Source organism: Salmo trutta, chromosome 16 (genome assembly GCF_901001165.1).
Source record: "Salmo trutta chromosome 16, fSalTru1.1, whole genome shotgun sequence".
NCBI lineage: Eukaryota > Metazoa > Chordata > Actinopteri > Salmoniformes > Salmonidae > Salmo > Salmo trutta.
In genome coordinates, this window is record NC_042972.1 from 48436717 (window position 1) to 48458836 (window position 22120).

The 22120-nt window shown below is 45.6% G+C and overlaps 1 protein-coding gene across 4 annotated transcripts in view; it reads right to left on the bottom strand.

Annotated features, from left to right (window-relative positions):
* Positions 1-22120, bottom strand: part of LOC115150898 (ras association domain-containing protein 5) — a 45848-nt gene that overhangs the window by 615 nt on the left and 23113 nt on the right. For 2 of the 4 annotated variants that reach the window (XM_029694705.1, XM_029694708.1), the window contains exons 2-5: positions 19013-19137; positions 741-848; positions 170-500; positions 1-20 (exon numbers count right to left, since the gene is read on the bottom strand). The exon at positions 1-20 is cut by the window's left edge and continues 96 nt beyond it. In XM_029694705.1, the coding sequence (XP_029550565.1) occupies positions 1-20; positions 170-500; positions 741-848; positions 19013-19137 (584 nt within the window). Of the gene's footprint in view, positions 21-169; positions 501-740; positions 849-12357; positions 13490-19012; positions 19138-22120 lie in introns of those variants that run through there. The other 2 variants (XM_029694707.1, XM_029694709.1) reach the window with 2 other exon arrangements.

Consider the following 22120-nt stretch of genomic DNA (forward strand, 5'->3'; position numbering starts at 1 on the left):
AGGAAGCTTCTGGAACAGATCTGCACAGACACACGACAAAGGAAAGACACATTAGAGTCCACATCCAGGCCGTTTGCATATTATCAGAAATCTTCAAAAATCGACTCAGTCGGGTGGCAGAATGTAAATATGCGAATGTATATACGCGTAATCTGTGTGCGTAACTCACCTTGTCCATCGCGGTGTGTCTGTCTGTACAGAGCAAACTTGCGTGGGTTATCCTGCACCATAAACTTCTTCAGCAGGCCCTGTATGACCTCCCTGACTGTGGTAGTACTACTGATGTGGATCTGCTTCACACAGTCACTGGGCAGGTAGAACGACGTCCGCTTCTCACTGAACCCTGCTCCCGCCCCCTCCTGGCCTTCTGACACCGTCATTGGCCGACCTTGTCTTTCCGCCTGGCCGTCTAATCCTGTCCACTCCATAGTGAGCATCGTGACTGGTCGACTTAGTCTAAGGTGGACCTTAATGAAGCCAGTGTACAAACCATCAGCACCCTGGGGGAGAGAACAAGAGAGAGAGAGAGAGAGAAGGAGAGAGAGAAAAGAAAGAGAGATTCATGTGTGTCTGTATTGGTAAATTCCCACTCAGTACTTCATACTAGTACACTCTTAGAAAAAAGGGTTCCAACAGGGTTCTTCGGCTGTCCCAGTAGGAGAACACTTTTAAGGTTCTAGATAACACCGTTTTTTCTAAGAATGTATCTATGTGTATATTTTAAGTGTTGTAGCACTCACCAGTTTCATGCCATTCTCTGAGACCGTAGAGTTGTAGTCCTCTATCCTGGCCCGCAATTCTTCCTCTGACAGAGCCTTGGGCCCTCTGTCCTCTTCGACCTCCTTCTGCTGAAACACAGAGAGAGAGACAGACAGCAGGCTGTGTGAGAAACAGGAACTGCAGTACAGGGGGAAGTTGAGACAGACAGAGCAGTCATTATGACTCAGACCTGAGGACACCTGGACTATATGATGTTTCTTTCAGTCTGCTGCGATCACTCCAAACAGCAGAGGGCGCTGTCTTTCAGACAGGCACAGTGGAGTTTCCACTTAGGCCTAAGAACCCAGGGTGCACTGTGCGCGCGCACACACTCACACAGTCTTGTACAGATAACTTTGTGGGGACACACAATTCAGTTCCATTCAAAATCCTATTTTCCCTAACCCTAACTGTACTCTTACCCTAACCTTAACCCAAAAACGTAACCTTAACCCTAGCTCCTAACCCTTAACATAATTCTAACCTTAACCCGAAACCCCCTAGAAATAGCATTTGACCTCGTGGGGACTGACAATGTCCCCAGTTGGTCGAATTGTTATTTTTTTACTATTCTTGTGGGGACTTTTGGTCCCCACAAGGATAGTTAAACACGTCCACACGCAGGCACGCACGCACGCACGCACTTCTGAACATTGCCCATTGGGCTCTAACATTTATAGAATGTTGCGTGACTCTTCATTCTTGTCTCCCTTTCCCTTCCTCCTCCTCCTCCTCCCATCCTCCCAAGCCCCAGCATGACACAACACTGCAGTTACCCCCACAGACTGAACAGGAGGCAGGAAATATTCTGAATGGAGCAGAGACGTAGAGAATTACACTGACACTGTCACTCTATGCCTCTGTGTCGCTCTTTTTCTCAGTCTCGCTCCCTCTTTCTCTCCCTCTTCATCCCCACTGACAGACACATCAAGCAGTCACTTGGACAGCTCCAATCTGCTAAGGCCATGAAAAAGCACAAAACTCCCCCTCCCACCATGCACTGTGAGTGAAGGGCTAATCATGAGGCTCGCTCATTATGGGGGTGAGGGAGAGATGAAGGAGAGATGAAGGAAGGAGGGGGGGATGATGAGGCGCGAAGGGAAGATGAGAATGGGGGAGAGGAGGCGAGAAGAGGAGAGAATATGGGGAGGCATGGTTGCTGAGCAAGCCTTAGCAACACAGAGTTTGTCTGGGTTATTTATAGATGCATCCGTGGATGCTGTTGGTTTTTTCTCTCCTCCTTTTCACTCTCTTTTTCTGGGACACAGTGGTGTGAGCGATAGACAGCAAGGGGAAGAAAGAGAGAGAGCGAGAGAGAGAATGCAGGGCAGGAATCATTTATGTATGGGAGTCCTCAGGGCGTGAGGGGACAAAGTCTGCTTCATTCAATACAGTCGCTTTGTATACGCGTGTGTGTGTGTGTGTGTGTGGTGAGTGTGCAGTATATCTTGGCTTGCGTTTAGCAGAGATGGAAAGTAGGATCAGTATGAACAGGACGTGGTGTCTTGCCTTCCTTCACTTCTCTCTTGTCTCATGACAGACCATTAACTTCTCTCCTCCGTGAACAATCAGCTCAGGAGGAGAGTTATGTTTGCTGTGCGTTTACGGCTTAGTGTGTGTGTGTTTGTCTTGGCAGGTTCCAGTGCAGTAAGAGTTAATGATGTGAGAACGCAGAGGGAGCTTTGGGCAAACTGGTATAAAATGTCAAACTGACCATCTCTAAACAACCGCGAGACTAAACACAAAGACCTTGAAACAGCATGAACATTCCTGCAACATCGAAGCTAGAGGATTGGCACAGCGTTACTGTATTATGTGCAACTCAATGTCTGCTGATGGGGAAAACACTCCACTGCAGACTGTATGCATTTTTATATACACCTTACGGTTGCTATATCACACATAGGCAGGGTCAGACTACGGCATTTGGGACGCCGGGGCACCTACTTCCCCAACCCCCCCTGCTGTTTTATAGCTCATCTCATGCTATTCTTCACTAAGATATTCCAATGACCCTGGGATTAAACACCTCCCTCTGCAACTGGATCCTGCACTTCTTGACGGGCCGCCCCAAGTTGGTCAGGGTAGGCAAAAACACATCTGCCACGCTGACCCTCAACACGGGGGCCCCTCAGGGGTGCGTGCTTAGTCCCCTCCTGTACTCCCTGATCACCCACGACTGTGTAGCCACGCACGACTCCAACACGTCATTATGTTTGCAGACGACGTAACGGTGGTAGGCCTGATCACCGACGATGATGAGACAGCCTACAGGGAGGAGGGCAGAGACCTGGCAGTGTGGTGCCAGGACAACAACCATTCCCTCAACGTCAGCAAGACAAAGGAGCTGATCGTGGACTACAGGACCGAGCATGCCCCCATTCACATTGATGGGGCTGTAGTGGAGTGGGTCGAGAGCTTCAAGTTCCTTGGTGTCCATATCACTAAGGCTCGATCATGATCTAAACTAGGGTTGAATATTTTCTATGAATTTTACAAATGTTCCATCCTGAAAATAAATGACTTTTCTCCAGGGTAACCTGGTATTTCCCGCCAAAACCGGAAGTGTCATTCAAAATCATTATTAAGCATATGCATCGAGCCTTCGTAAAGTATTCAGATGGCAGGGACTGGGAGACTAGTCAGGATTAAGGCAAAAATGAACACAGCAAAGTACAGAGACATCCTTGATGAAATCTTGCTCCAGAGCGCTCAGGACCTCAGACTGAGGCGAAGGATCACCTTCCAACAGGACAACGACCCTAAGCACACAGCCAAGACAACGCAGGAGTGGCTTCAGGACAAGTCTCTGAATGTCCTTGAGTGGCCCAGCCAGAGCCCGGTCTTGAACCGATCGAACATCTCTGGAGAGACCTGAAGATAGCTGTGCAGCAATGCTTCCCATCCAACCTGACAGAGCTAGAGAGGATCTGGAGAGAAGAATGGGGGAAACTCCCCAAATACAGGTTTGCCAAGCTTGTAGCGTCATACCCAAGAAGACTCAATACTGCAACCGCTGTCAAAGGTGCTTCAACAAAGTACTGAGTAAAGGGTCTGAATACTAATGACATCCTTGAATAATATAGGACTAGAATTAGATGCAGAAGGCTTTCGCTTCCCTTCACGAAGATAGGACGTTCATGGGTGTGAATAAACAACTGATATAACCTAGCGCGTTTGCTCTTCTTTCAAACTACCAGTAAGTTCTACTGGCCGCTGTATTTAACATTCAGCAAAAAAGAGCTTGCGTCCCTCTTCGAGTAGTCTATTGTTGTAAGAAATGATGCCCAGCAAGCTATTCTCATCTAGCTTTTCCTGCATGGGACTCCAAGAGCTAAGGAGCGTTTTCTTAATGAGAGGCCAGCAGAGCACAGGTGCGTATTGCCAAGAGACAGAGGCTATAAGTTAGAAGTGTATTATGCTTAACCCATCATTAATTAGCTAAATATAAGGCTAATACTGCAATGAATGTATTACCTGAAATAGGTAGGCTAGGACATCTATATATAGGGCTATATACTGTATCAATCTAGAACAGGATGATCTATTCTGGATGCAATTTGAATGGAGCTGATGGAGAGGGAGAAAGAGTGCTCATGCACTCTCTCTCAGTTCTTTTTTTGTACTGACATTCTTGCACTGGCTCTATGCACACTCACTGTACTCTACCCATACACTCATACATACTACACTGACACTCCGACACACACACACACACACACACACACACACACACACACACGCATATTGACGCCACACATACTCACACAGACACACTCTTCACACTCTTCACATACGCTGCTGCTACTCTTATCTATCCTGATTGTCTAGTCACCTCAATCTAAATGTACTTATTACCACAGTTATGTCAACTACCTCGTAACCCTGCACATTGACTCGGTACCGGTACTCCTTGTATATAGCCTCGTTATTGTTTTTTTTATTTTTTAAGAAATCTTATTTGCTAATCTTTTCTTACTTTTTAACTCTGCATTGTAGGTAAAGGACTCGTAAGTAAGCATTTCACAGTCAAATCTACACCGGTTGTATTTGTCACATATGCCAAATACAATTTTATTTGATTTTGCCATGAAGATGAGAACATTTTGCAGTTTTAAAGCTAATTTCCTGCTATTCTACACATTTTGCCATGAGGCTGAGATACAAGATTCCAGGATCAGAGTTGAAAAATCCTCCTTCGCTAGTTCTTAAAAACTATCAAGTCTCTCAGGAATTCCTGTGTTTGTGGCTTGATGTTTCATAACTGCTAAATATAGTTATCTCCCTCCCCTCTGTGCATTCCTCTAGAAGTGAGAGAGAGAGAATGGTCAGAGGACAATAGAATAGTAGGACAATACTGAACCCTTCACCCCTGCCGGGTTCATGGCCGACCACACCCACACAGAGCTCAGGCCCAGAGAAAGTAAACCAGAATACCCAAACTCAGTCCCAGGGCTCCCAGACATCCACAGCCAGGGAAAGTAAACCAGAATACCCAAACTCAGACCCAGGGCTTCCAGACATCCACAGCCAGGGAAAGTAAACCAGAATACCCCAACTCAGACCCAGGGCTCCCAGACATCCACAGCCAGGGAAAGTAAACCAGAATACCCCAACTCAGACCCAGGGCTCCCAGACATCCACAGCCAGGGAAAGTAAACCAGAATACCCAAACTGAGACCCAGGGCTCCCAGACATCCACAGCCAGGGAAAGTAAACCAGAATACCCAAACTCAGACCCAGGGCTCCCAGACATCCACAGCCAGGGAAAGTAAACCAGAATACCCCAACTCAGACCCAGGGCTCCCAAACATCCACAGCCAGGGAAAGTAAACCAGAATACCCCAACTCAGACCCAGGGCTCCCAGACATCCACAGCCAGGGAAAGTGCACATGGCTCACACATTGGAGGTTGTTGTTGCTCCCACTTTGACAGGATCAAACCCTGTGAAGCATTTATTTGGGCTGCAATCGGAGGTGCAGTTAACTGCCGATTTCTGAGGCTGGTAACTCTAATGAACTTATCCTCTGCAGCAGAGGTGACTCTGGGTCTTCCTTTCCTGTGGCGGTCCTCATGAGAGCTTGTTTCATCATAGTGTTTGATGGTTTTTGCGACTGCACTTGAAGAAACTGTAAAAGTTCTTGAAATTTTCTGGATTGACTGACCTTCATGTCTTAAAGTAATGATGGACTGCCGTTTCTCTTTGCTATTTGTGCTGTTCTTGTCATAATATGGACTTGGTCTTTTACCAAAAAGGGCTATCTTCTGTATACCCCCCTACCTTGTCACAACACAACGATTGGCTCAAACACATTAAGAAGGAAAGGAATTCCACAAATTAACTTTTAACAAGGCACACCTGTTAATTGAAACGCATTCCAGGTGACTACCTCATGAAGCTGGTTGAAAGAATGTCAAGAGTGTACAAAGCTGTCATCATAGCAAAGGGTGGATTCTTTGAAGAATCTCAAATACAAAATATATTTGGATTTGTTTAACACTTTTTTGGTTACTACATGATTCCATATGTGCTATTTCAATGTTTTGATGTCTTCACTATTATTCGTCAATGTAGAAAATAGTCAAAATAAAGAAAACCCCTTGAATGAGTAGGTGTGTCCAAACTTATGACTGGTGCTGTATGTTAGAGCACTTTGGTTTCACGAATAAATATGTTGTAATGGAACCAAATTATCTATTTCTGTCTTCAGTCCTTTTTAATTAGGATATATGGGCTATATGCGCTACGTTATAGGTTGAATGTAATAGTCTGACTATAACCAGCCTGAGTAGGCCTAAAACTCCATTCCTATTCAGAGTTTAGAGAAAATGAATGGAATTGGAAATGAGCTATTATCAGGCTGGTTAAATGTGATGCATGTCTGTTGAATTTGGAAAAACCCATCGCACTCGTCCCCACCCCCGCCCCACCTACTCAGCCAGTCAGGAGCTGCTACTGCGTTGCGGCCATGGCATACGGCATACCTTTTACTAAATGGTACATGCTAAATAGTATGCGGCAATAAGTACATAATATACAGTTTAAATATGTAGTACGCTAGTATGGGTATTCGGACACATCCAGTGTCATCTGAGGCTGCAGTGTTGCCCCAGAACCATTACAAAACAGATTCAGGCCTTTTACTGTAGCTTACGCAATAAACAGAACAGCTTGACATTCAACATTTACTAAACTTTCCCCACAACGGTAAAAGGTGATGACTCATATTCGCCTGGGTACTCCGTGGCTCAGATACCAGCTTACAGAAGGTTCCAGCACTTTAGTGTCAAACATTTTTCCAAAATAGAACTTTAAAGTGATGTCTGTGGGCGTCCTGCTACTACCTAACCCTAACCTGAGCTGCACCCTCATCTCAGACTGTGTCTCAGAATGTTAGGTCTTTCTTTTTACTTTAAAAAAAAGATTTTTATAAACAATAGACAACGTACACATACAAATGACATCATGCAAACATCAACCACATCACACCTGCCAGACCCACTAGCACCCCCAAGATGATTGATTGAGGAGAGAATCAGCCATCCCATCGGGTATCTCACTGCACCTCCATATGGCATGTCTTGAAATATGCAGACAGACAGATTACAAAGTAAGTTTACATTGTAATACTTCTGACAGCCAACTTTCTAGCTCCTTCCACAACTTCCAGACTTTACAGCGTTCCCAAAAAGCATGGATTATTGAATCGTTATTAGTTTTACACTGAAGACAAGACTCTGCTGTTGTACTGTAGAATGAGAATTTTGCCTCGTATAATAAATTCTATACATTATTTTACACTGGATTAAGTGTACATTTTCATTAACTGTAACTTCGTTAGTTATGCTCAAACTTTCCCTACATATTGCACCAACATCAGTTCTTTTTTAAGTCTTGGTTACAATAGTTTATATTTTTTTCTAAGAGATTGTCAGTTGGATATGCTCTCTGCAAGGTTTTGTATATACTTCCTATAATATGAACATCCTTTTCCCTCAAGGTTGCTCTGATGTCCAAAAGATGTCAAAGTTGCATGTATTTGAAACTATCTATATACTGTATTATTGGTTAGTCCAAAATGACTTTTTAATTCTGTCATGGAAATAAATGCATTTCCTTTAACCAAGTAATTTACAATTTCTATGCCTTTAGTTTTCAATGTGGACAAATTTATTGGTGAATTCTGAAAAGCTACCAAGTATTGTTTTTAGGAAGGGATATTGGTTTCTGTAGAATACGTTTCATTTTCTTCCATGTTGTTATAGTGTTCTTAACTGTGAAGTTGTTAATGTGCTTAGCTTTATCGTTTAAAAACAGACACATAAAAATATTCTGGGGATGAGCATGCACATTGTCAATATGAACCATTATTCCTCTTTAGTGCATTTAACTGTGTGGTCGCAAGTAGAAGCCTTGATACAATTCAACATCTGGAAGGTTACAACCACCCTCCGACTTAAGAAAATGTAAAACTTCCTTTTTATTCTAATAATTTTATTTGCCCATATAAAAGTCCTATGACAGAGTATACGTTTTTGTGTCTACGGTGGGGTAATTAGTATTACAGAAAATAATTACAAAACCTTTGGCAGCCATGCCATTCTAAAGAGGTTTATTCTACCTGTAACATTTATGGGAAGATTATTCCCAAGATTAACCATTTAATTCGATCTGCTTTCATATTGTTGAGTAATGGAATAAAGTTATCTTTATATATTTGTTGTTTGTTGTCACTTATTAAGCATCCTAAGTATGTCATATTTTTTGTGGTCCACTTAAAGGATTGCTGTAGATCGTGAGTTATTTCTTTTCGTTTTCCTATTACCATTATTTTGGGGGGTTTTCCATGTTAATTTTTTATCCTGAGATTTTTTAGTATTCTGAAAATAGTTTTAGCAAAGGCAGCATTGAGTTTTCAAAATTGGTCAGGTATATCAGGAGATCATTTGCAAATAATTGTAGTTTATAATCATGTATACCAATACAGATACCTGTTACATTTGGGTCCTGTCTAATTCTTTCTGCAATCGGAAAAATTGCCAGTGCATACAGGAAGGGGGAGAAGGGACACCCCTGTCTGGATTTAATCTAATATAGCTTGATTTCTATCTGAAACCAGCAGATTTGTCGCTGGTGGAATATACAATGAAATCAATGTGTAATTTTCACCATGTACGGTACAATTCATCATTAGAAAATGGCCTTCTTGGTCCATGTTCTGGGATATAACGGAAAAGGGTGTATTCTTATTTATCAGGATGCCTACACCTACTACAGTAGGTGGCAGCATAGGCCTCTCCAACCCAGCTCCTCTTTAAAATGTTCAATTTCATTTAAAAAAAAAATGTAACTCTAGCAAGAAAACCACATCTGCTGACAATCTCTTTAAATGTTCAAGAAACATATGCTTTTTTCCCCATCATGGAGCCCGTCTTTACTTGTATAGAATCAAAGTTAACCTTATCTGTTCCGTCAATCATTGAAGAACCGAGTAAAACATTTTAGCAGACATGACATATGAAGGCGGTGGGCATTCCATATAATGGGAGGATCATAGTATAAATACATAGTTAAGGTAAACATTACATACATAGAGAGTGTGGGCATGTGGGCTGAGCAGACATATCGGATATTTTTTCTTTTATAAAAAGCAAAGTATGCCTTTGTACTTGAGCCGCTATGCTCCAGTTCTACACGTCATCGTTACCACGGCAACACAAAACCCACTTCCTGTAGTGGCACATGGTCGTTGGACGTGATCAGGTAACACAACACCCCTGGTGTCACGCACCGCTGTGGCCATTACGGTCTAGAGTGAGCCTGTAGAGGACTCATATCCCACAATACTGCCATACAGACATCAGAGAATGAAACCCACGTACAATTGGATGAAACGATCTCTCTGAAATGGATCTGGGCTGGTATAACGGCGGTCTACAAAACCATTGAGCCCTGAGCAGACTGCTCCAGTAAAGGAGGCACACAGGAGAGGAGACCACACTTAGCTCCCCAAGTCTCTGATAGCCAAGTTAACTCCTGTAGATGAGCTGTGACAGCTGCGATAGCAGAGTGCTGCTAGGATAATGAGCAGTGGAGGTGACATAAGGGAGTGACTGAGTGAGGGAGAGAGGGGAAGAGAGAGGCACAGATCCTGTAATGGAAGTTCTAACCCACGCCTCATTTCCCATCTCACAGACGCCATATACGGTAGACCAGGTGTGCACGTTTCCCTGTGCTACTAGTTTCATACTTTCATCCAGTGTCGTATCTCCCCCAATCACGTTCGCTTCTCTTGTGATCAGCAAGCGCCAGACAGACACAAATACGCACTCACAATCCTGCTTGCGCACCTTAGCTGAGCTCTGTTAGTGGGTCAAGTGTCGAATGGAAGAAACACATGATCCAGCCCCAGCACTGATTCCATTTCACGGCTCAGTGTGCGCAGACACAGACAGACACACACACACACACAAGCACACGTAGACACGCGTGTGTGTGTGTAACATTAATTATAAACACCAGTGATTTTACTAATTTATTCATTCATTCATTCATTCATTTCCACGGCATCAAAGCTCCCTTTAGAGCAAGGGAGCGCTCCACAGCAGTAAACACACATACACACACACACACTGATGAACACGCTCATCAGGACGGGAGGGAGGAGATTAGAGGTCCTCTTTTCTATGTGAATTATGCCAAGAGATGAGCCTATTGCTCCAGATCAGCCAGCTTTAACACTCAGCTAGGGTGAGTGAGACAGCGTTCGAGAGGGAGAGAGTTTATGAATGCATGTAAATGTGTCTGTTTATCTGGGTTTGCATTGGCGCCATTCCTTCTGCGTTTCTTCTGTGGGAGGCAAAGTGCTTCCAGTTCAGAGGTCATTAAAGCTGGAATCCGCAACAGTGAAACTGCCATGTCCGTTAAGTTGATGGAGTAGGGCTGGGGAGCCCCTAGACCCTGGTTATCCCCCACTATGGTCAGGGTTAGGGTTTGGAGAGCTGATTCTAGGCTGATTTTAGATCTGTGGCTGGCGCCATTGTGGACAACAAGAGTAAACTGACACGCGCTCTAGTAGATTGTGTCAGAGAGTACAGGCAAACTGTGGCTTTCCTATATTTGCATGTCTGTTTTTCATATTCAAACGTTAGTGAGTGACAGGGTGGTTTCCCTGTACAGAGAGACTGTTGCTACCGCACGGTATCGTTCTTACAGTTTATGGGGAATTGGAAACTTTGGGTCGTGGTTTAAGACTGGGTCCTTTGTTTTTGGGTCACAACAATCTCCCCTCTGGCCTTCCAAAGTAACCGACCTCCAACAGTCTCCAACCTGGCAACCCAAAGTAACCGACCTCCAACAGTCTCCACCCTGGCAACCCAAACTCCAAACAGACAGACACAGGGCTGGGGCTGAATTATTTAATGATGGTGCTCTTTCCAAACCAGAGAGCAGAGGCACTGCAGGTATTGAGATCACACTGACAAAGGCCTGTGTGTAAGTGTCTGTGTGTGTGTGTGTGTGTGTGTGTGTGTGTGTGTGTGTGTATCTGTGTAAGTGTAAGTGTCTGTGTCTGTGTAAGTGTGTTTAAAACAACAGCATCTATGTGTCCTCTGTCCTAATCAGCAAACGTTTCCTTCCTACGGCTCCGTGTGTGTATGTATGTATATATATATATATATATATAAATAAAAGTGTGTGAGAGAGGTCATGTAGCCCGTTAAAAGCCTTAAGAACAATCTCCCAGTGGGTGTTTAGTCCATATTATTCTGTAACTTGACACCGACACAGTTGCAGTCCTATGTTATACAACTGCTCACTATTTACACGGACAGACCAACAAGCTCCAAAAACGGCATCACCACTGCTGTGCAACATTAAAGTGTGTGTGCGCGCGCGCTAGCGCTCCTGTGGAGTTCTGATCCCAAAGCAGAATCAGTGAGATCCACCGTTGCCATGGTCACATTGACCAGCTGAATTATGCTGAGCGAAAAGAAAGAACGTGGAAGAGCGAGAACGACAGAGAGACCTATAGCAAAACTCACACTGAACAACGGGCGTCTCTAACTATTTAACTAACTTCCCTGTTACTACGGAAACAGCGACAGGCCAGGGCTGTCGATGAACCCATTACCATCTTGCTGCTATGCAGTCCTTTGCGTTTTAAGCCATGAAGAACTGTCCTAGAGGGGCTAGCTCCGACAAGGGAGGCTGCATGGATAGCTGATCGAATGCAGGCACACCTCTCTGTCACACACACACACACACACACACACAGAAAAACACAAACGGTCACACTTTATTTGGATAGTCCGGATATTCTATCTGAAGATGCTCTACAGATGGTCAACCTATCTGTTGATAAGCAAATGCTTGCTAAGATTACAGTTAGGGATAAGGGTTAGGGCTAGCAGATAGTAACATTTCAACTAACTGATAGTCTGTAGAGCCTCTACAGATGGACCATCCACATAGTGTTACACACACTTCCTCTTAACTCAACGCTTCTCCTTTTTCAGGCATCAAAAACGGACACAACATGAATCGAAACATACCCCTACTCCCCTCCCTCCATCTTTTTTAAAAATCTCTGTCGTACCTGAACCAGCTTTGGGGGCTGGCGGAAGAAGGTGGACTTTGCGGTGAAGAAGGTGAAGTCTTCGCCCTCCTCGTCCAGACTGCAGTAGCCGCTGCTCATGCTGTTGCTGCCAGTCATTTAGGAGTTAAATACGAGCCCTCGGCTGCCTATAGACACGCAGCAGAGCAGCAGGAGGAAACCTGATTGTCCCCAAGGGGGAAATACTCTATCTGTAGAGGCATTCAGCCACACTCACTGTTCACAATGCTCACAGTCCCAGAGCTCTTCACATCCACTATGCGTTCACAGTCAGTCACCTCGGTAGGTCAGTATAGGGACACACGTACGGCTCACAGTCCAAGTGGCGCCTCTCGATTCCAAACATCCACTGCCAGTCCTCCACAGTCTTGTGTCTGTAGGTACCCAGGTTGGGCTCCAGAATCAGGGGTGAGGTCAGCTCAGAGTCGGGTCCTACCAGCGCTCCTCGTGCCACCGGAGAGGCTTCAGGAAATCCGAGAGCGCGAGAAGAGGCGTGTCACTTCCTCCTGTCGTGTGTGTGCTCTGATCCCGATATCACACACACATACTGTACACACACGTTGGTGTCACAGAGTCAATTAACCCTGCTCACCTGAATGCCTCACACACACTGCCCCTTCAACCCCCTCCTGCCCTGCAGCTGTGTGTGCTGGTCAGCTAATAAGAACTGTGAATGGGTGCACACACACACACACACACACACACACACACACACACACACACACAAATTACTTCAGCAGGCTACTGCTGCTTACCCATTCAGACACACGCTCACATCAATTACTCTGACAGGCTCTCTCACACACATACACACACACTCCGGTAACTGTAGTTCAGGTCTGTGGCTCCAGACTGCAGTGGGCCTGTGCTGTATGTCTGTGTGTGTGTGTGTAGTCCTTGGTTCTTGGGGAAGAGACCTCGGCTGCTGCAGGCTTCTGACATTCAGCGGTTTCTCCTCTCTTCTCCTCTCTTCTTCTCAGACTCACGGACTAACAGAGAAGCCTTTGCGCTGCACCTCCCACTAGCTCTCTCTCCGTTTGCATTCGCTTTGCTCTCTCTCCCTCCCTCGCTCGCTCTCCCTCGCAGCCTTGCTCAACCATCTGTGGTTGAGTCTGTTATCTGCCAACGAGCTTTCTGCAGAGCTACAAAAACACCCTCCCCCCCATTCTCTCCCTTCCTGCAAGCAACGACACCCAGCTCAGCCACATCCTCAGAGAGAGAGAGAGAGAGAGAGAGAGAGAGAGAGAGAGAGAGAGAGAGAGAGAGAGAGAGAGATGCGGTCTCGCAGCTCATAACACCTGATATGCATGAGCAGGAAGCCACTCAGTAACATGGCTGCTGTGCTCTGCCTTAGCGCTACCAATGCTGCATGAAAGAAACCTCCAGATTTATAACGACCGGGAGAAGAGCAGAGTACTGATCATCTTACTGCATTATACATACACTCTTGTCAACATGCTCAGAAACACAGCGGAACCAAGTCCAGGTTCTACTGCTTGGGTTCTTGTACCTCTTATAGAATATTAGCTCAACATTATTGTGGAGTTCCTGTACCTAAATATAAACAGTACCAGCACCCAAAATGAGTACTGGCACCTATTTCATTCCAAGTCAAGCACTGGCAATGATCAAGAACAGAAATCTCAGAACTTCATGAGGTCTAGTTCCATAAAGAGGAATTGTAAACATGGGTACTATTGTCTGTTGGTTTCAGGAGAAACCAAGCGTGGAGGTCACGTGATCGTCCCCCAGGGGTCAGTGATGAAGATGACTAACCTTTCGTTGACCCCTGACCTGTCCCCTCTGCCCTCTGGCCCTGGTCTTGACCATATGAACAGGGTCCAGCTAATGCCCCTGTCAAAATAGAGATGGACTACCAAATAATACTGTGTGTGTGTGTACGTGTGTGTGCGCGTGTGTACGTGTGTGTGTATGAGTGAGTGCGTGCATGCGTGTGCATCCAAGTCAGAGAACAATATCTAGCTACGGTCTTTCTCTAAATCACAACCAACTCAAGGCATACAGCAGGTTATTCATTAAAACAATCGATTGACCAACAGCTGTTCAGGTGGACTCTGTCAGTCTGTCAACGAGAGGGAGGCTGTTCCGTCAGAGGAGACATATCCTCCATTAAAGAGAGGGAGGCTGTTCCGTCAGAGGAGACATATCCTCCATTAAAGAGAGGGAGGCTGTTCCGTCAGAGGAGACATATCCTCCATTAAAGAGAGGGAGGCTGTTCCGTCAGAGGAGACATATCCTCCATTAAAGAGAGGGAGGCTGTTCCGTCAGAGGAGACATATCCTCCATTAAAGAGAGGGAGGCTGTTCCGTCAGAGGAGACATATCCTCCATTAAAGAGAGGGAGGCTGTTCCGTCAGAGGAGACATATCCTCCATTAAAGAGAGGGAGGCTGTTCCGTCAGAGGAGACATATCCTCCATTAAAGAGAGGGAGGCTGTTCCGTCAGAGGAGACATATCCTCCATTAAAGAGAGGGAGGCTGTTCCGTCAGAAGAGACATATCCTCCATTAAAGAGAGGGAGCCTGTCCATCTCATCAAGCCATCCCCCCTGTCTGACTTGCATTACATTCTGAAAGATTGTTGGGAGAGCCAACAATCTCTCTCCAGTGCTAACCACAGGCAGACAGAGAGCTGTCTGTCTCTCTCCAGGGGTAACCACAGACAGACAGAGAGCTGTCTGTTTCTCTGCAGTGGTAACCACAGACAGAGAGCTGTCTGTCTCTCTCCAGTGGTAACCACAGACAGGCAGAGAGCTGTCTGCCTCTCTCCAGGTCAGTATCAGCTGACGATAGATTAGTCTACCAGCAGAGACAGCCCTCAACACCATTACCATCATCACTGTGGAGGGAGAAGGATGGGGACAGAGCGAGACAGATGGGGACAGTGGGTGGTGGGGAGGTTGAGAGGAGCTCATCGACAGACCACGCCCCCATCCCATCTCTGCCCCTCCAAAACCCCTAACTTTCCCCAGAGTCGATAAAGCCCAGCCAACCCTTACTAGGCTCCAGTCTGACTCAATGAAACATAATAGGTATGTGGAGCTATTGACGAAAAGGGGGAAATCGATCTCTGCTGGTGTAAGCACAAAAGAGAAAGCGGGAGGGAGAGGAAAAGAGAGAGAGAGAGGGGGAAGAGAGAGAGACAGAGTATAGCGCTGACAAGGGAGAAGAGCCTTGAGATGTGAGCGGTCATCTCTCATCAGGTCTCTGGTGCAGTAATAGTGTACTCCTCCAGCCGCGATGACCATTACAGCTTCTGAGTCAGACTGGAGGCCAAGACACCGGGCAGCCTGCACACCAGACAAGAGTTTAACATGACTCCAGGTTACAGAGATAATCAACTGGCCCTCCACTGCAGCCCTCAGCTCTAACACACAGGTCTTTGTCACTGTAGCACATTGCACTTATACTACATGAGCACCACACTTGGATAAGGGGTCTATTTTTTCACTCTAGTGACGTTTGCAAGGTCACCCCATCGACATTCTGTCAAGCTGTTTCTCCCATTCGCTCATTCTCTCTCTCCCACACGTGGCATGTGTGGGAGCAGATTACATTGTTTGTGTGTGTGTGTGTGTTCCATGGTAGCAGTGTAGTATTTGACCGCTAGGCATGGCTACACTGTTGCCAGCGTACTCGTTACACACTGATAGAGATGTGTGTGTGTGTGTTATCTGGCTCACTCTAGGCAGTGCCGGAGTGTGTGGGCTTTGAGAGCAGAGGTGCCAGTATCACAACAGAAACACGCAGGCCCACATTTACACGTGCTCACACATAGACACCCTCAGTTAAAGGCCAGATATTCATTTGATAGAGAGAGATACAGTTATACTTCATGTGCGTGCGTGAACACCTGAAAATATGCATGACCCCGATAGCTAAATCAGCTAGATCTGAGTCTGCTGACACGAAAGCCTCTTCTGGTGTCTGTGTGAGTGTGTGTGCATGTCTTGTGTTCGGGCGGATGTGTGTGTGCTTCCATGTAGTAGGCGGTGTAGGCAGACAAACATCTAATGTATCTGTGCTCACAGAGGCCAAGAACCGTTAGAGGTCTTATTAGATTACTAGAGGGACTATGTCATAAACCCTCAAAGTTTCATAATGGCAGCCATCTTGGTCAGGGAGGAATCCAAAACGAGTCTAGTTGGAATGAATGGCAGTAGAGGCATAGGTGATACATTTCCTGCCTTTACTTACGCAGGAAAATAAAATGGAAGGCGCGTTATGCATCAGCAATTGTGTAATGGAATTATAGTTATTTGAGTGAAGTGTGTCTTTGTATGCGGATGTCTCAACACACATCAGCTACTACAGCGACTGAAATGACTGCAACACTTAAAGAGCTGCAGTTAGTTTCAGAGTGGGTGGCAAGGAATAAGTTAGCCCTAAATATTTCTAAAACTAAAAGCATTGTACTTGGGACAAATCATTCACTAAACCCTAAACCTCAACTAAATCTTGTAATAAATAATGTGGAAATTTAGCAAGTTGAGGAGACTAAATTGCTTGACGTAACCCTGGATTGTAAACTGTCATGGTCAAAACATATTGATACAACAGTAGCTAAGATGGGGAGAAGTCTGTCCATAATAAAGTGATGCTCTGCCTTCTTAACAACACTATCAACAAGGCAGGTCCTACAGGCTTTAGTTTTGTCTCACCTGGACTACTGTTCAGTTGTGTGGTCAGGTGCCACAAAGAGGGACTTAGGAAAATTGCAATTGGCTCAGAACAGGACAACACGGCTGGCCCTTGGACATACACAGAGAGCTAATATTAATAATATACATGTCAATCTCTCCTGGCTCAAAGTGGATGAAAGATTGACATCATGATTAATTGTATTTATGAGAGGTAAAACATGTTGATTGCACAGAGCTGTCTGTTTGAACTACTGGCACACAGCTCAGACACCCATGCATACCCCACAAGACATGCCACCAGAGGTCTCTTCACAGTCCCCAAGTCCAGAACAGACTATAGGAGGCACACAGTACTACATAGAGCCATGACTACATGGAACTCTATTCCACATCAAGTAACTGATGCAAGCAATAAAATTTGACTTTAAAAAACTGATAAAAATACACTTTATGGAACAGCAGGGACTGTGAAGCAACACAAACATAGGCACAGACGCATACACACACATACACGTGGATTTTGTATGGTAGAAGTGGAGCAGGTGCCTGAGGGCACACAGTGTGTTGTGAAATCTGTGAATGTATTGTCATGTTTTTTAAATTGTATACCTGCCTTAATTTTGCTGGACCCCAGGAAGAATAGCTGCTGCCTTGGGGATCCATAATCCATAATAAATACAAATAGTAAAGCTAAAGTACCGTCATAACTGTTAGCATTACAGTTTATACTGGTTCATGCTGTGGATTGACTATATTGCTGTGAATGTTGGTATAGTGGCAGTTCATTGGGAAAATGTATGGAATCATCATTCCTCTAAAACTGGCTGGTTAGCTACCTAACACATACAGTGCAGATACCTGACCAACATGGCTGACCTTTGGACCGTCATATGAAGGTTCATGGCCATTCTAGTATTCGAATTCCTAACTCTATGACAACAATTTAACCAGGAATATAGCCCTACTCATCTGACCAAGAGCCTTCATCGTGGGACCGACAGCCACTATAATACACACTGTTAGCTAAAGCAGTTTGCTTGCTAAAAGCACAGTGTCTGTCCACCAAAGAGAGACTATATAAACACAAAGAGCACGCAAAGAGACAGAGACAGAGACAGAGACAGAGAGAGAGAGAGAGAGACAGAGAGACAAAGAGAGAGAGACAAAGAGAGAGAGACAAAGAGAGAGAGACAAAGAGAGAGAGACAAAGAGAGAGAGAGAGAGAGAGAGTCTGAAATTATGATGAAGAAAGCAGGGCCTCTGGAGGATTCCTATTAGTTTCATAACAACCTGAGACTCAACAAAATGAATCCAGTGAAAATCCCATCCCAAACACTAAAACACTAACCCCATCACTGAGAGAGGAACCACCAGTATGAGAGAAATATATAGCAGTGATGATATAGACTATAGACAAAAGGAACAAAAAGCATACCCAAACGCTGTAGTCCAGCTTAAACAAAAAAAGGGAATCGAGTGCTCGACTAAAACTTAAAAATGGTGACTATCCGGAAGAATAAAGAAAAATAAGCAATCTGTTTCTTGGTTGATCAGACTGGACAAACAAACAATCTCCTGACCATGCAGAGCACTGCGCCACGCTCACAAGAATAGTGGATCAATGAGGAAAATCTATAGTGATCGAGTGGATGTTATATCTTTATCTCCTGTGTGTGTGTGTGTGTGCGTTTGGCTTTTCGCCGGTCCCCACAAGGAAAAAGGCTTAGGTGTTCGGGTTACAATCAGTGTTACAATTTAGGGTTAGGGTTTAGGGAAAATAGGTTTTTGAATGGTAATCAATCCCCACAAGGATAGTAGAACAAATGTGCGTCTGCTGCATTAACTTTCTGTGTGTCATCAGCTCAAGTCCTTCACATCCAACAGGACCAGCAGCAGCCTGTCAAACAGCTCGTGACCTACAACTACCCCCACCACACGGTATACACCTAATTGATTTAGCTCTAGGTCCGACTTACCTTGTACTGAGGAGGCGTGGAGCAGTGTCTTCTGGGAGATGTAGTTTCCTGTGGGTTGCTGTCTCTCTGGTTGCAGTCCAGCTGGACCCGCCCTCCACACTCCTGGTGACAGGTGTAGTTGCAGTCTGACGGACACACAAACAGACCAATCAATGACTGGGTCCACACACAGGGCACCAATTAGAGAGCAGCAATGATAACGTATTGTCCTTGGAACTGAGAGGATTCCATTCATCTTGCCCAGGTGGTGTAGTTTGCGCCAGATGAAAATGGATTGCATTTGTTTTGGAACTGGGCTTCTGGGCTTTAGCTCGGTGCCTTGTTCTGGCTGATGGTGAAGTTGGCTGAAAAATAAAAGTGATGTCGGCACAGGAGGTTGCTGGAACCTTAATTGGGGAGGACGGGCTCGTGTTAATGGCTGGAGCGGAGTCAGTGGAACGGTATCAAATACATTCTATAGACTCTATTCCAGGGATTATTATTAGCCGTCCTCCCCTCAGCAGCCTGACGTGGAGAGTAATGAGTAGGATTCTGTGTTCTCACATGCAAAAGTGATAGTTTTTTATTTATTTTTAATCTCTTCATCTGCCTTCCCAATAAACTGTTTATTTATTTATATTTTAAAATGTTTCATCTGCCTTCCTAATGAAAACTGTTTTTTATTTATTTTTAAACGCTTCATCTGCTGTACCAATGAAAACGGTTTATTTATTTTTAAACGCTTCATCCGCCTTCCCAATGAAAACTGTTCGATATGAGCAAGGCAGGACTCCCTCACCGCCTTGCCCGGTCACCTGATGGACCATAGCCCGGTATAACCCCGGCCAGTTGAATCAAATCCCCTCATTCATTGTTTGACCATTTGTATCACCTTTGTCTTTGTGTGGCGTACTGTAATGCTGACAGAGTGCACTTGTTCTGTGTGTGAGTCTATTGAAGAGTCACATACTAGTCATGTAGCCAGCAGGCAGAGACCTCTCTCTCTCTCTCTCTCTCTCTCTCTCTCAGAGCAGAGGAATAAGTCAAGGTCTGGGGACGTTTTCCAATACAACACACATGTAACAACATCTAACTACGACAACACACGCATACAAATCATTTCTCGGGGGAATAATGATGAAATAGATTCAAATGACTCGTGTGTATTTTCACCATATTTCAGACAAATCTGCTAACGTACCCCTGTGTTCAGTTCAGACTTCTGCCTGAGAAACGTGTTCATGTGGCGCCACCTAGAAGGCCGCTCTCTGTATGCTTTATACACAGCACTGATTTTGAGGGGAACTATCCCTTTAAGTACAGTGATGCTCTATGACAGATGTCACTAGATGGAGCCAAAGAGCTTAAATCTCACCAATAGAGATGAGCGAGTGCGGCTAACAACATCAACCCAGTACACATAGAAAAGACTGTCACTGCTGAATGTTTTTAGATCTGAGGTCAGGGGGAAAGGAGCAGAGGAAAGGAAGATATTGATCTGTGAAGGGAAAGCGACAGACTGCTCTCCCATTAAAACAAAAAGAAGGGTCAACAGCCAGAAGCGACACACTTCGACAGCTACACAGAAGCTCGGTAACCAAGGCAAAATATCCTTTCTGGAGGAGCCTGATGCGTCAGCGGGAGGCACAGGGTGGGATGCCGTGCTTATAGGAGGGAGGTGCCTGGGAAAGAGATTCTCAGTGTTGTTGGAACTAGAGGTCAGAGAGAGAGAACGAGAGAGAGCGCAAGAGATAGTAGGCCAGCCCAAACACTCAGAGAGGGGAAATGCAATGCATTTTGGGAGGAGACCCTCCCATCCTGTCCTCCTCTTCACATCTCACCCCGCAGGATTAGTGACACCCTATCTGTCCCACTCACGTCAGACAGAACTCTACTCGTTCACCAGGGTAGGTCTGGCGCCGCACCTAATCTTCCCATAATAAGGATCCGTTGAGGCCTGTTTGTTTGAGTGTCGATGTGATTTATAGATCTAAGAGGGGAACAACCCTGGCCTGTCAACAGGCTCGGAGACAGAGGAGCAGGAGGGTAGATCCAGTCTGACAGATAGATGCCCTGTAAGTCTCAGAGCACAGCGGGGTGGAAAGCTGCCTGGGCGTCTGTCTGTTCTTCCTCTCCCTGCCTCTGATACACTGCTGTCAACAGGGGAGGATAATGTACAGTCTGATAATGGTCACACATACTGTATTCACTCTGCACACACACACACACAGCATGTTGATGAAGCGTCGCACCCTGAAGAGCTCAGCTGGGAGTGCAGACTAAGCCACGTTAAGAAGAGAATAAAGACACTCATAACTCCAGCATGAAGAAGAAGAACGCAGCCGAACAGGGCTGAACGCAGATGAACGTGACAGCCTCTGTGTCTCTGCAGCACCGAGGGGGATGCAATTAAATGTCCCAAACAGGCTCAGAGTGGATTAGAGGACTCAAAGACCCCCAAAGACCCCATCAGGTCCTGGTAAGACCCCCAGAACACACATTAGGACTATTAGTGAGTAAACCCCTTACACCCCATCAGTATTAGGGTCTTTACTGTCTAAACCCCTCTGCCGTTGAAACCACACTGAGTTTACCGTACCCTCTCTCCTCGCCGCCTTCCCTCTACCCACGTACCCCTAGAAATTCAACTCCCACCCCCGTGACCCCCTTACGAATCCTATAACCTCTGTTCATTTACTCCCCCTATACCCCCCTATTCTACCCTACAGTCTTGCTTGCTGCGAAAGAGATTTCCCCCTACCCAGAGGAGCACAGTAAACATATGTTCCTCCTGCCACCATCACCCAGCCGTCTGTCTGTCTGTCCCACATCTCAGTCTGCCCTCCTACTAATCTGGGCAGGATGCAGACTATCTGTACCCTCCCCTGGCCATCACAAACACCCCCACATCCCTTCCTCCCCCCTCCTCCCCTCCGTATCGCCTGGCCCAGCCTTGGTCACACACACAGGGCATCTCGGGTTACAGACGCAGAGATGAGCTGAGATTTTCCGGCTCCCTGAGCATTGTCTCACAAAACTAGGCACAGGGGGGAAAATCTATGGCATCGGAGAGAGGAAGGGAGGGGGAGAGAGGAGATGAGGAAGAGAGAGAGAAACAGCAGTGGGTGC